Consider the following 13,233-nt stretch of genomic DNA (forward strand, 5'->3'; position numbering starts at 1 on the left):
TGGATAAAAAGCTATATTTTTGGCTGCCGTCTGTATATATTTGAGGGTTTTATATTGATGACAAATGCCACTGTAGATACTCATTTTATTTTATTTTATTAGTTTATTTGGCAGGGACATATACAAAAAACATTAAACCCCATAGGGGAAGAGATGCTTTGCAACAGATTTAGCCATTGGCTACTTTCCATCTGGAGTCCCTGGGCAAATACAATATACCGTAAATTCCGGACTATAAGCCGCACCTTTTTTCCCGTTTTTTGGCCTTTTTTGGCCCCTGCGGCTTATATAACGGTGCGGCTTATCTATGGATTTTTTCAAAAGAAAAAAAAAAAAAAAAAAAAAATCTCTCTTTTTTAGCACTCTTTCTAACTACGGTATAAATCCTATATAACTATAATAAGTTTTAATTTCCTCTCTTGCCCTCTTTTCACCACACTGTATGACACTGTATGACACTGTGTGCACTGTAAAAAAACAACACAGGTGGTGTTGTGTTATGTTGTTTTGTTGAAATGTTAATAAATGGGAGCTTCCTCTACAATCCCCTCTGTGCATGAACCCTTACATATGGTAATTAAACATTAAAACACACACAAAAAAAAAAAAAAAAAAAACATTAAAACACCCGCGGCTTATAGTCCGGTGCGGCTTATATAAGAAAAAAATAGTCAACTTTGAAGGTGCGGCTTATACACCGGTGCGGCTTATAGTCCGGAATTTACGGTAATACAATTGCTTTGCAAAGTCCAACACACCAGCTATGTTTTCCCATAATCTGCAACTTTCTTCTGAAGAAATGTTCCTAAAAGCAGCCAACGCTTTTTGTTATAATAGGTGATAATAATGTGAATGTGGTGCTAAGAGGGGACAAGCTTCCCATTGTCTATATTCCATTATCTCCATATATTTCCACAAAGCATTAGGATTCCTCTTGTTGTGTAGTTGACCATACAAGGCTTTATAGATTTTCCCCCCCATGCTATGAAACTAAAAGGCAATAAATAACAGAAAATGTGGCTTGGAAATGAATCACTTCAAAAGCCATTTGGATTCTGTTGGTTACACATTTACATATCTTCAGTCTGGCTATTATTACATTGCACAATTACACTGATGTCATTTTGGCCGTAGCCACAATTTGTCAACTCCCTGGAATCATTTCAACATGTTAAAGAGATCGTTTGGATTGTTGGAACCCTAACCCTATTTGCTACTTACCAATGATGATGTTGATTGGTAGATTCCTTTCTCAGCACAAGCCATGCTGTTCCTCATACTAGCTCCACATAGTTAGCCACAAACCAATACAAGTTCAATCACGCGCCTGTCTGTGCAAGCTGACTGAGACTCACTGAGATTTACTCCTCACAAAGTAAATGTCAGCAGTGGTGTAGTCTACGTGATGATACGCAGGTATACGGCGTATGCACACTGCGAAATGACTCAGATTTGCGTATGCGCACTGGGAAATGCGCTATGATACGTATCGTTTTCACTTTCCATTCATAAAATTCACCCTGTGCGCTCTGTGTGTTACCCTACGTTCACACACAGCACCCAAGCCTTGCCTACGCCGTGCCTTTAGCCACGCTTTTAAATAGGCGTCCTTTTTAGTCAATGAGGCTGTGTACACAGGGCGCCTCAACGTGAACCTTGCGTGTATCGCTTACGGCGGGTTTACACATACGCCTAGAGCGACGCTTTAAGCAACACTTTAAGCTACGCCTAGGCATATAGGCATTGCTTCATGCACGCTAGGCGCCTATTTGCGTTCACACAGGACGCCACACTGAAGCCCCGCTCTGCGCTACGCTGATCACATGAGCAGTGGTTTTTTACACTTTTCAGATCTGACTTATAGCATGGGTGAGTAATATAAACCTCTTTATTATTGTAATGTGCAAGTGACGATGTCTGTCTATTTCCTGGCCGGCTGTAATTGTTATTTTCCCTCGGGTAATCATGTGACTATGAGTCATCAACACCATGAGTGATACATGCATTGAGACAGGGGGGGTATACGTACATATACATCTGACAGAAAAGACGTAAATAGAGGAACACATGAAGGACAGCTCTCCTACTATGCACTCGTTAATTCGCGCTCCACCCTCCCTTTTGGGCAAACTCGGTAGAAAATATGGCCCAAGTCCGTCAGAAACAACAGCCAGCTTGACAGTTCAGCGCGCCTAGACGCTGAAAAATAGAACAGACGCCTAAACGATAAATGCAGTGCAGCGTAGGCGCAGCGAGAGCGTGGCTTCAGCGCAGCGTGGCAGCGGTATGTGTGAACGCTCTCATCTGTTAACGAGGACGCCTAAATTTTAGGCGTTGCTTAAAGCGTCGCTCTAGGCGTGTGTGTGAACGTGGCGTTAGGCGTGAGTTCTATTTTCAAGCCGACTAGGCGCGTGAAGGCAGACTTTTTCTGAAGGAAAAACGCAACAATATCCATGGGAAATGGCAAAGTCAACTGAATTTCAAAATAAAATGGTGTTACAGCGCTGAGCAGAGAGAGAGAGAGAGAGAGAGAGAGTGATTGACGGGTGGCTATCATACGTGGGGCTTTCTCACCGTCAGTAAACAAATATTCAGGAGAGAGAACAGCAACCGAAGAAGCAAGATGAAGCTGATAGCTGAAGCTATTCTGTAAATTTGGGGAGGAACAAAAAACAAACTAAAAATGGGTCGAATCTCCACGCACTTCCGGCCGAAACCGGGGGTGGGGGGTGGTCAGAGTCAGAGTCAGTATACCCTCTGGTTTGTGGCTATTGGCTAACTATGTGGAGCTAGTATGAGGAAGAGCATGACTTGTGCTGAGAACGGAAACTACCAATCAACATAATCACTAAGTAGGGGGCTAGGGTTCCAAAAATCAGAACTTCCTTGAAGGGAAAACCTCTCGGAAACACTTGAACACCGACAGAAGAGGATCTTGAACTGTTCCAGTCAGATAATGATGTCATTTCCTGTGTTCCCGTTGCCCCCACTAGCCATTAAATACAACGTCTCCATCGCGGAGCGACGCTTCAATCCTCGGGCCGTACTGGACAATAACGACCGGCTGCAGCCTCACAACCTCACGCTCCTCCCTGAAGAAGAGACCTGCGAACACATCTACTTCCATGTGATGGTGAGCTCCAGTTATACCCAGAGGATGGCAGATGACACAGCACGCACTAGACCACTATATTGGTTTCTTTATATGACAACAGCTACATAAAACTTAAAACGGAAGAACTGGTGTGAGGTCTCGAGCACTCACAAATACGTTTAAATCACTTCTTTATGTTGCTCAGCAGACATGATAAACGGACCCGTTTGCGCCCTTGGCTTTCCTCGGCGTGACTGAAATCACAGTGGGTGTGACCCCAATTAAACAGAAGCCAGCGATCGGCTGGTAATTGCGAACAGCCGATACAAATCATCATCAAATCTATATTCATGAGAATGAGAACATTCAAGGCAGAGGAGATGCCGCACATCATGTGATCACAGCAAACCGAAAGTGAACAGTAAATCTGTAATCAATTATATATATATACCGTGTATATATACCGGTATATATATTTAGAACACGGCTCTCTTGAATACTCGATTCTGATTGGTCAATCAACAATATTCACCGGTCATTATTTCTTGACAACCGACCGCTGCTCTGCCACACCTGGATTAATCAGTTGATAAGAGCTTTTTGTCAGCAAGACACTACTAATTAGGCCAACCAGTTGCAGCTGTGGTGTCTTGTGTGCCAATTACGAATGAAACCGCTTTGTCGTTGAAAACGCTATTAAAAAATCTATTTGAATAATTATTTTTGTCAGATTATTGAATGATTTAGTTGTAGGCCGTGTTCTAAGCGGGATAATGTATATTGAGGCGGTGATTACTGGGAAATAATGACCTTCAGGTGAATCATTAAGCCCTCCGCTGGCGCGTCGGGCTCAATCCACCTGTCGGTCATTATTTCCCCCGTAATCACCGCCTCAATATACATTATCCCTTACATATATATATATATATACGGTATATATATATAATTGATTACAGATTTACTATATATATATATATACTATATATACTGTATATATACACATTTGTTTGCAATGGAAAGTTTTAGTGTCACATTAGGTGTAAATGCTGTTCCAGAGGCTTTTCTACCCTGACAAGAATACAATTCTAGCGTTATTTTTTGGCATGAAAAATTATCAATTTGAAGATATTGAATATGGGCACCAACTACAGTAATGTCGGCCCTCGAAAACCCAATCAGTAGATTCCGATCACATGTATATCTAGTGTTCTGTGACTTTTATGAACATTTGTCATCACAAAATGATTTGTTTTTGTGGTATGGCTGAAGATAGACTAAATGCATAGATGAATCTTTTAACACAAATCTTTTGCACTTCCATAGGAGACCACAGACTATGCCAGGCCCATAGTGTTCACTGCACAGGTGGGGCTGCAGGACCCCGACAACGGACCCATTCTAGATGACAGCTGGCCCACTGTTGTCAGGACAGAGGTGAGTCAGAATATCAATAGAAATCATTTAAAAAAATAGCTTTCTAGCCATCTCATTGGCTAATGTCATTACAATGTGCAAATCTAATTTGGATGGAGAACTTTGTGAAGCCGTCTCATTTGTGAACACTAGAGCAATAAAAAACAAAAAATTGCTGATATATCATTATTCATTTTCCTGCCTCATGACACATATTGTGGCATTTTTGCTTTGCGTGATATATATATATATATATATATATATATATATATTAGGGGTGCACCGATCGATCGGCAAGCAATCTGTATCGGCCGATTTTGACCTCAAATATGCGATCGGCCATTTTTTATATATAATTTTTTTTTTTTTATAAAAAAAAAGCCCTATCACTAATCAGGCTTTCCAACGATATAAAATACAATGCCAATTGGTATTAATAATAATAATGGAGAGATAATCGACCTAAAATAACGTTTTCAAACTTTCTTTGAGGAGTTTATATATCGGTGATCGGTGATCGGTGATCGGTCGATGATCGGTTGGGCAGATATTTCCCATAAGCAATCGGCAATCGGTGATCGGTGGCAAAAAAAACGTGATCGGTGCACCCCTAATATATATATATATATATATATATATATATATATATATATATATATGTATTTCACTTACAAAAGCAGTAGCTATCTTTCAATATGATGTGGACATCTGTCCCCCCACCCTGCCAGCTGCCCTTCTGGAACGGATGTGACGAGGATGACCGCTGCATGCCAGACCTGACACTGCAGAGTATGACTGACCTGATGACTGGAAAGTAGGTACACACATGCGCCGCACAACATACTGCACACACACACACACACACACACACACACACACACACACACACACACACACACACACACACACACACACACACACACGAATGCAAATGCATTAGGGGTGTCAAAATTAATCGTATAATCGATGCATCAAGATGCGGACGTGTGAATCGAATCGAAGACAGATGAATCGTTGATGTTTAAATTTCTGTTGACATTCAGATTTAAAGCACTTTCTAAGTATTATATATTGATATTGATATTGATATTGATCCGATTGCTTGTATTAATTCATGAAAAAGTAGCCATGTGCAGTAATAATACAGAAAATTGAGGATGTGATACGTGGAGCTGCGATACTTTGAGCTGTATCGAGATGCATCGTGGAATCGAATCGTTGACACATGAATCGTAATCGAATCGAATCGTGAGGCCAGTGAAGATTCACAGCCCTAAAATGCAAACCAAGTGCCTACACACTGAACACACACACAGACACACACAGACACACATACACACAGACACACACACACACACACACAGTAGTAGATAGGGGTTCTCTGAGTAAACCAAAAATGTCATCATACATGTAATGGTGTCCTCTGTCCCTTGGACATTTTGCTGTCTCGTCCCACTCGTGTCCCTGCCAGTCAGTTCTGTGTGCAGCCCGTTCAGTCCCGCGGCACCTACTGCCGCCACACCGGTGAGGGAGGTCTGGAGGGGTCCCAGCGGGTTCTAGAGGGAAACAGGAGGAGGATGGTGGTGGACGTCCGGTTGGAGAACAAGGGAGAGAACGCCTACGGTGCTCGCCTCAACATCACCTACACGCCCAACCTACGCTTCTCCAGCCTCATAGTCAAGGTGTGGCCAGTGTGACCTTCTCCCACGGCGACATTTTCAGTAGATCAGGTGGACGCTGTTTAGTAGCCATTTTGCTATCATTTCAACGTGGTTTGTGTGATAATAACAGGCGTTCCCAAATTGCGTTTTTTCCCCATATAAGTAACATGTACAATGTCTGAAAGAGTTGTCGACTTAACCGAAAGATGAAATGATTGTGTTAAACAAGTGTGTTCTTGTTCTCCATCTAGGACAACTCTGACATCAAGATCGAGTGTGGCAGCGAGGACAGACTGAGGAATGAGAAGAACTGCAATGTCAGCGCACCCTTTATGAGGGCCAAAACTCAGGTGAGACACCACACCAGGCTGCATACAGTAGGCTCTTTCACACCGGCCTTGAAAGCCGAAAAATGCACGGAAAATAGGATTCGCGCCTCCGATGTGAAAGTCGTGAACGCGCTTTGGTGGACAATTGTTTTACGCCTTTTGTCCCGCCACGGTAGGTAGTAACAGCGCCGGGTTACCTGGCAACCCGCCTCCATTTGAAAGCGTCGTCGCAGCGGGCCGGAAAAGGTGGGAATGGTCTGCTCATTCATAAAAAAAATTACAGGGGAAATCACCTCATGTATAAAGAAAGTGCACGAGTGAAAGTAAAAAAAGTAGCCTATACAATCATGACTGCAGGGACGCCAGGAGGAATGCTCCGTGCGGTTAGGCTTTATGCTCAAACGATGTTGACATTAGTAGGTACAATTAACGGATATAATAATAAGCTTCAGAGGGCTATAGCTGTCTGTGGCGAGTTGGTCTGAGGATATTCCCTGTCGAAATCAGCTCTGTGCATTCCCTTACAAAAACTACTAACGTTAAGTAGTCATGTGCATTTATAGCCTATACTATTCCCCCGACGAACGTTATGCAGACTGCAGCTGTTTGATATGCGTGCGGTCGTGTATCGTTCCAATTTTAGTAGGACACCATATCGATCTGCCCGCCCACCATGCGAGTGCATGGAATGCACCTATCCTCCCTGCTCAGCGGACTATAGAAAGAGGGAAGTGTTGTTGAATGAATTCGTTCATCATACAGTAGCCTAGGCTACACTAACCTATGAAAATATTAATTTGGGCTAGGAGGAGCAGGAAATCCCTCCGCTCGCCTTTCAATCCGGGAGCAGGGGATTTCACCTGAAAGTACACAGCAGCACGGGAATGTGGCCGTGCTGCTTGGCTCTGTGTGAAAGCAATTTCTGTGGCGAGGGTGCGAGCTTTGCGGGACTCCTAAACGGCAATTTTTGCGCGATCTGTGTGTGAAAGAGCCTAGAGTGTAAACTCAGGTGAGACACCACACCAGACTGCATACAGTGCATACAACATTTCACCATAAGGATTTAATTGGATCACTGTATTTGTTTAAAGTCGAGCTGAACCCAAAAATTACTTTTCTTTTCTTTTAGTTCAAATACCTGGGTATGCAGTGCACCTATTTAATAATGTATGCAAACAAAATCACAAAAATCTTATTTCTTTAGTTTTTCACACTTTTTCACATCAAAAGTTCATTTTTCAAGATTTCATTGATAACAGTAATGTACAGTTTGCTGACGTCACCTTGTACGATCAAATTTCTAGCCCATTTCAACCAATCATATCACGACATGCAGCTGTCAATCAAATCTTCATTTCAGGATAATTTTCTCTTCCAAATGAAGTCGAAAATGGCGCCTAGTGCCTGTCATCTGGCAGAATTCCTATCCCATAAACTAACTACCGTACTAACTTGGCCAATTGTATGAAACATGAACAAAAAACTAAAACTATAATCTCTAAGAATGCAAAGAAATGTAACTGGCTCGTTAAAACGCGCATTCCAGGGATATCGTATTTACAGAAATAGCGTAAAAGGCGCGCGCTTGAGAGCGTAGTTGTCAGGGGTCTGCCCTCAGAGATTCCAGGCAGGCGGGCAGCACCCATGCATCGGATTGTCCGCTCGCTCCGCACGAAGCAGCTGGCTGCCTGGTACTCCGCGGATCCCACTCGCGTAGCACGACAACACGCTGAATCCCACTCGATTTGGGGGTGGAACACGCCATGATTGACCAATGCCAAAGCCAGTCGACAGAATTGTCAAATCAAATCATCGACATGATACTATGACCCGCCTCTCAACTTGTCATCTCAGACAAATTATGTTTTCAGTCTGAAACGGACTGCGACGCACGTGACCAACGGGTTCAGTTCGACTTTAACATGTTCCCGACTCCCAAGCAGTTTACGTGCGTTTACCGCCCACTACTGGTCCCAAGTTAAGTTCTTTGCTAATGAGACAAATAAACAAAAAGAAAATCTATAATTAAGCAAAATCAAATCAATAATATTTCATCGATATATTTTCAAGTTGTATTTTGTGACCTTTTTAAGCCCAAGAAGAGCATTATGGTTTAGGTGAGAATTAGTAAGAAGAATAAATATTCTGGGGACAGGATTGGTCTCCAAATGTGTCGATGATTTCTGTGTTCATATCCAACTGAAATGAATGAAAATTGAAGAGTTCATCTTTCCAACCATGCTGAATACATACAGTTTGGAGCTTCATAATGCTCCTGAAATAAGATGTCAAAAGTTCAGTTTAATATCAAATATCAAGATATCTGACTTGATATTTTTGTGGGTACATGTCAGAATAACGGCGTAACCCGCACTGGGCCACGGCTCATGGGTTGAGAAACATTGAAATGGACCGACAGTGGACCACAGCACATGGATCTAAAGCACATGCTACAGGCTTCAGTAGACCATGACAGACCACAATGGTTAATGTCGGAACCACAAGCCAAACCAGTGAAGCTCAGTTTAGTTCTGGTTTGTGAGAGCGCCCCCATTTTCAGTTTGAGGTTCAAATCTGCAATCATGAATAGAATGTCAACACCAGGCCATACATACCTCCTCCCGTGTTGTTTAGCCTACAAACTAAATGCAACTATGGGGCCATCGACAATCTAAACAAGCATGACTGAATCCGATGTTTAACCCTTTCTTAGCAATTTGCTAGCCCCCTTCGCTTTTATTACACAGACATTTTAAGAGCTTCCATAGGCTTATAAAGCAAAATGACACATAATTGTATAATAAACATAGCATAATGGTAATGGTGAAACAACAGTATACACAGCTCTGTCTGTGTGTAGCATTTGACCCACAAAGAGCTCAGTATGATGGGGAAACTTAACACCCCCCCCACCGTTCCAAGACCACTTACTTACTCTGTGTCTCTGTAATGCTCTCCAACCTGAACGCCTCAAAGTGTATGTTACGATCAGTGTTGGGCAAGTTACTTTCAAAATGTAATATACTATTACTAGTTACTTTCATTTGAAAGTAATAAGTTACTTTACAATAGTACTTTCTGTGTAGAGTAACTCGTTACTTATTACACTACTTTTGCATTACTTTCACTGTAATAACAGACGTAGCAGAATTACATCGCCGCCCCGGAACCATCCTGAAAAATAATTTCAACCGCCTTGGAAGTCAGTGGAAACAATCCAAAATTCGAAATGTTATTCTTTTCCTTTGTTATTGTCATCTGTAGTGGTTATTTGCATAAAAACACACAGTTTGATTAGGAAATAATAGTATCTTTATTTAAATATGTGCTTTGATTAAAACAATTTTTTAACTCAATTTGTAACTTGAGTTACTTGACAAAGTAACTGGTATAATATTACTGAAATCCTACTGAGTAATCAGTTATATTACCGAGTTACTGCTAAAAGTAATATATTACATGTAATATGTTACTTTTGTAATGAGTTACCCCCAACACTGGTTACCATGCATGCAGGAAGCACAAAATCAAAGCTGTTCACTATAATAATCCAAAACTATGATAGTGATAAGAAATCTTAGAATGAGTATAGTCTATTCAGTTGTATTACTTACTTAGCCACACGTCAATTAAGAGGGCTATATATTCACAAGGAGCAGATTCATGTCCTCTATGCACTAGTGCCACGTAAGAGCGTTTTATTGCGAGTATAGTGCTGCCTGGCATTGAAGGTTGTGGAGACTGAGAGATGGTTGGAGTGACATAAAAGAAGTGTGTGTCCAGTGGATTGTGCTGCCCCATACAGAGCTGCAATAAGAGTTTCCTAGTAGGAAACTCTCACACTGGACGCTTCATTTCAAACTAAGGACATTTCTCCATAGCTCGGAGCTTCAGGTGAGACCGGCTGAAGCCTACGTGCAGATACGCAAGAGGTACTCTCTCATCTGTTACCCGATTCCCACATCCAATTCTGTCAATTTGCCCACTTACCTCGCTTTTCCACAAGCTTGTAATGTCAACAATATTTATGAGACCTTCCATTTTTGCAGCGTATTTTTTTTACAGCACAGCATCAAGTTCTATTTTTTTAAGAGGGTAACGTTTGAATTAACTGCGGTAGGGATGACATTGATGGTACGATTTAAAAGCTCTGCTATTTAAACAGTGCGCGGATTATATGTACCCACTATCCCCAGTCAGTGATGTCCCAACAAATAAACTGTCAGCCGGCTCTAGTTACGCAACCAACGAAGAAGAGCGCTGAGAGGGATTCGTCGGTGATGGGGAGGTTTTCATGCGAATACGCACGCACGCACGCACGCACACACACAGGCACGCACGCACACAGGCACGCACGCACGCACACAGGCACGCACGCACGCACGCAGGCAGGCACATTCCAAAAAAAAAACGATCCAATGCCATGAATCGCAAATGCATTCTGTCCCACAAGCTAACCACGCCATTATCACAAACAGCCGCCGTCTCCTAGACGACAACAACAGAAAAGATCACTGCGACTTCACTCTGTCGCTCCCCGACGACTGAACCCGACTGGACTCGGGTCACCCCTTAAAACTCACGGGATGATTCATTCATACTACTCAGTCATCCAGCTTGAACGGTAGCCAGAGCCACAAGGCCGATCTGCTCTGGTCGAGGGCCTCCTAAAAAATGTGGCACAGAGTTAAACAAGACGCGTTGGAGCTGCCAAACCAGACCAAACTGCTGTGTTGCTCAAGGAAAAGCTGTTTCAAAGTAGCCAGTTATCACTCTTGTTTGCTAATTTTCTGGTTTTCTTTTGACCGGTGTAAAAACGACCCATTTCAAATTGAACAGGGTTGTGGCAATCTTGTTGCGCTAACAGTCAGATCTGCAAACAACAACGACAACAACAGAGGTGATTGCTTAGTTACTTAAAAAATATACTCTGGTAAATGTTCCAAGTATCGTTTCAAATGTGCTTTACTCAAGTCAACGTATAAAAGCCTAACGGTCTTACATTTACTCAAAGTGTACAAGTAAAAGTACTAAACTGGTTCTCTGTTGAGTGTTACTCTGAATCACAGATGAGGAAAAAGACACCTCAAATAGCTCAGCTGAATTCACTCATGTTCGTTCTCAGCTCTCTCGATGCTTCTCTCTCGGTCCTTTTCCCTCCTTTTTGGTGTCGTTTTTGAGTACAAGCAGCCAATCACCTTTGACAGAGACTAATGAGTCTCTTTTGAAAATGTAGCGAATAGAAAGCATGGATTTTTCTTTTTGAAACGTATAGTGCGAGTGAAAGTTAAAAAAGTCTTAAGTGAAAGAAAAAACACGAACAAAGCGCATATACTTCAAAATCTTACTTTAGTACAGTAACAATGTATTTTTACTTTGTTACTCGGTTACAAAGTATTTTCGCTTAGTTACTTCCCAACGCTGAGAAACAATAGGTTTTGATGTGTTGTTGGTGGCGACACATTTGCTCATAGTTATGCTGGGGGGGTAAGTCAGAGGCGAGGAACAGTACAAACCGATGCATTCAAGTCATGCCAGCTTTCTCCTCTGCTCAAATGTTGACTGCCAGTGTGGCTTTGGGGGGGGGGGGGGGGGGGGGGGGGTCTACATCGGACCAAATGAGGAAGAAGAGGCGTTCAGGCGCTGTCTGGATTTCCATGTTCAGTCATGCCACGGAAGAATCTCCTGTAGCCACTGACACGGCCTGACAAAATACATACCATTTGCGTGAGTCGGTCTGTGTGTGTGTGTGTGTGTGTGTGTGTGTGTGTTTCATCAAACCCTCCTCCAAAGAGATTCTCTAGATTCACCCAATTTTGTGAAAGCAAGAAAACAAGAAAACGATGAGCCCTCCTTTTGCGATGCATTCATATAATAAGACAGAGCAGAGGGGCCATTTTCCACAACGTGGACATGATTATATGCCAAGAGGTCAGCAGCGCTGATCTGTGCATTATGGTATCTGTGTTGTGTCAGAGATGAGAGTCTATACGGGGGAGGAGGGAAGCTACAGTAAAGCTCGTTAAGCATTCCTCGTTAAGCATTCCTCCCCGGCCAGACGCCATCCATCAGGACTTGATTACGACTGTAAACAATGCTCGGCTCGGCTTTGTTTGCCTTCTCTCCTGTCTGCTGCGAATCCCTCCTCCCCATGGTCCTCCCATGGATGTATTAAAAGAACTGGATAGGGGACGAGCCACGCCCACCCATGCATTCGGACGGAGGCTGCTCACTGGTGCATGAAGTCATCATGGGGGGGGGGTTTCTTCCTGGTTTTACTTCCTGACCATGCGGCCTAAGGCGCAATGCGCATGTGTGCCATGATGTGTTCCATGACGTCTCCCACCCATGGATGTATTAAAAGAAGAAAATACACCCGTATACGGCTCTTAGTGGCTTCTGAAGAAAAAATGCCCCATAAAAAATTATTTGATCATTAAAAGAGTCGTTTTATACTTTGAGTGACACCCGGGTAAAAATCCCCTGGGTTTAGGGACTGTTCGTTATTTATGAGAGGGGGGGTATGGTGCAGAAAGGGGGAGGGATATCAAATATTTTTTTTAGTACTGGGGAGGGACTTGTGTTTTTTATTTTGGCTTTAGGGAGGGCTATACAACATTCATTTTTTGTATTTTGTATATATTTTAAATGCGTTTTTTCGTTCCAAAATTCGTGTTTACTCCCCTATTTATATCTATGGTTTACCTGTATGGTGACTGGACTTGGTATCTCCCAT

General features: G+C 42.6%; 1 protein-coding gene across 1 annotated transcript in view; it reads left to right on the plus strand.

Annotated features, from left to right (window-relative positions):
- LOC310791653 (integrin alpha-11-like) overlaps window positions 1–13,233 on the plus strand; it is a gene marked incomplete at its 5' end in the record, with an annotated part of 85,784 nt that overhangs the window by 56,550 nt on the left and 16,001 nt on the right. The window contains 5 exons of the mRNA XM_083653303.1: window positions 2,994–3,133; window positions 4,418–4,528; window positions 5,236–5,321; window positions 5,979–6,189; window positions 6,420–6,518. Coding sequence (XP_083509429.1) covers window positions 2,994–3,133; window positions 4,418–4,528; window positions 5,236–5,321; window positions 5,979–6,189; window positions 6,420–6,518 — 647 coding nt within the window. The remainder of the gene's footprint in view (window positions 1–2,993; window positions 3,134–4,417; window positions 4,529–5,235; window positions 5,322–5,978; window positions 6,190–6,419; window positions 6,519–13,233) is intronic.

The sequence above is a fragment of the Poromitra crassiceps genome (genome assembly GCF_964638095.1).
Source record: "Poromitra crassiceps genome assembly, chromosome: 16".
In the NCBI taxonomy this organism is placed as follows: Eukaryota; Metazoa; Chordata; class Actinopteri; order Beryciformes; family Melamphaidae; genus Poromitra; species Poromitra crassiceps.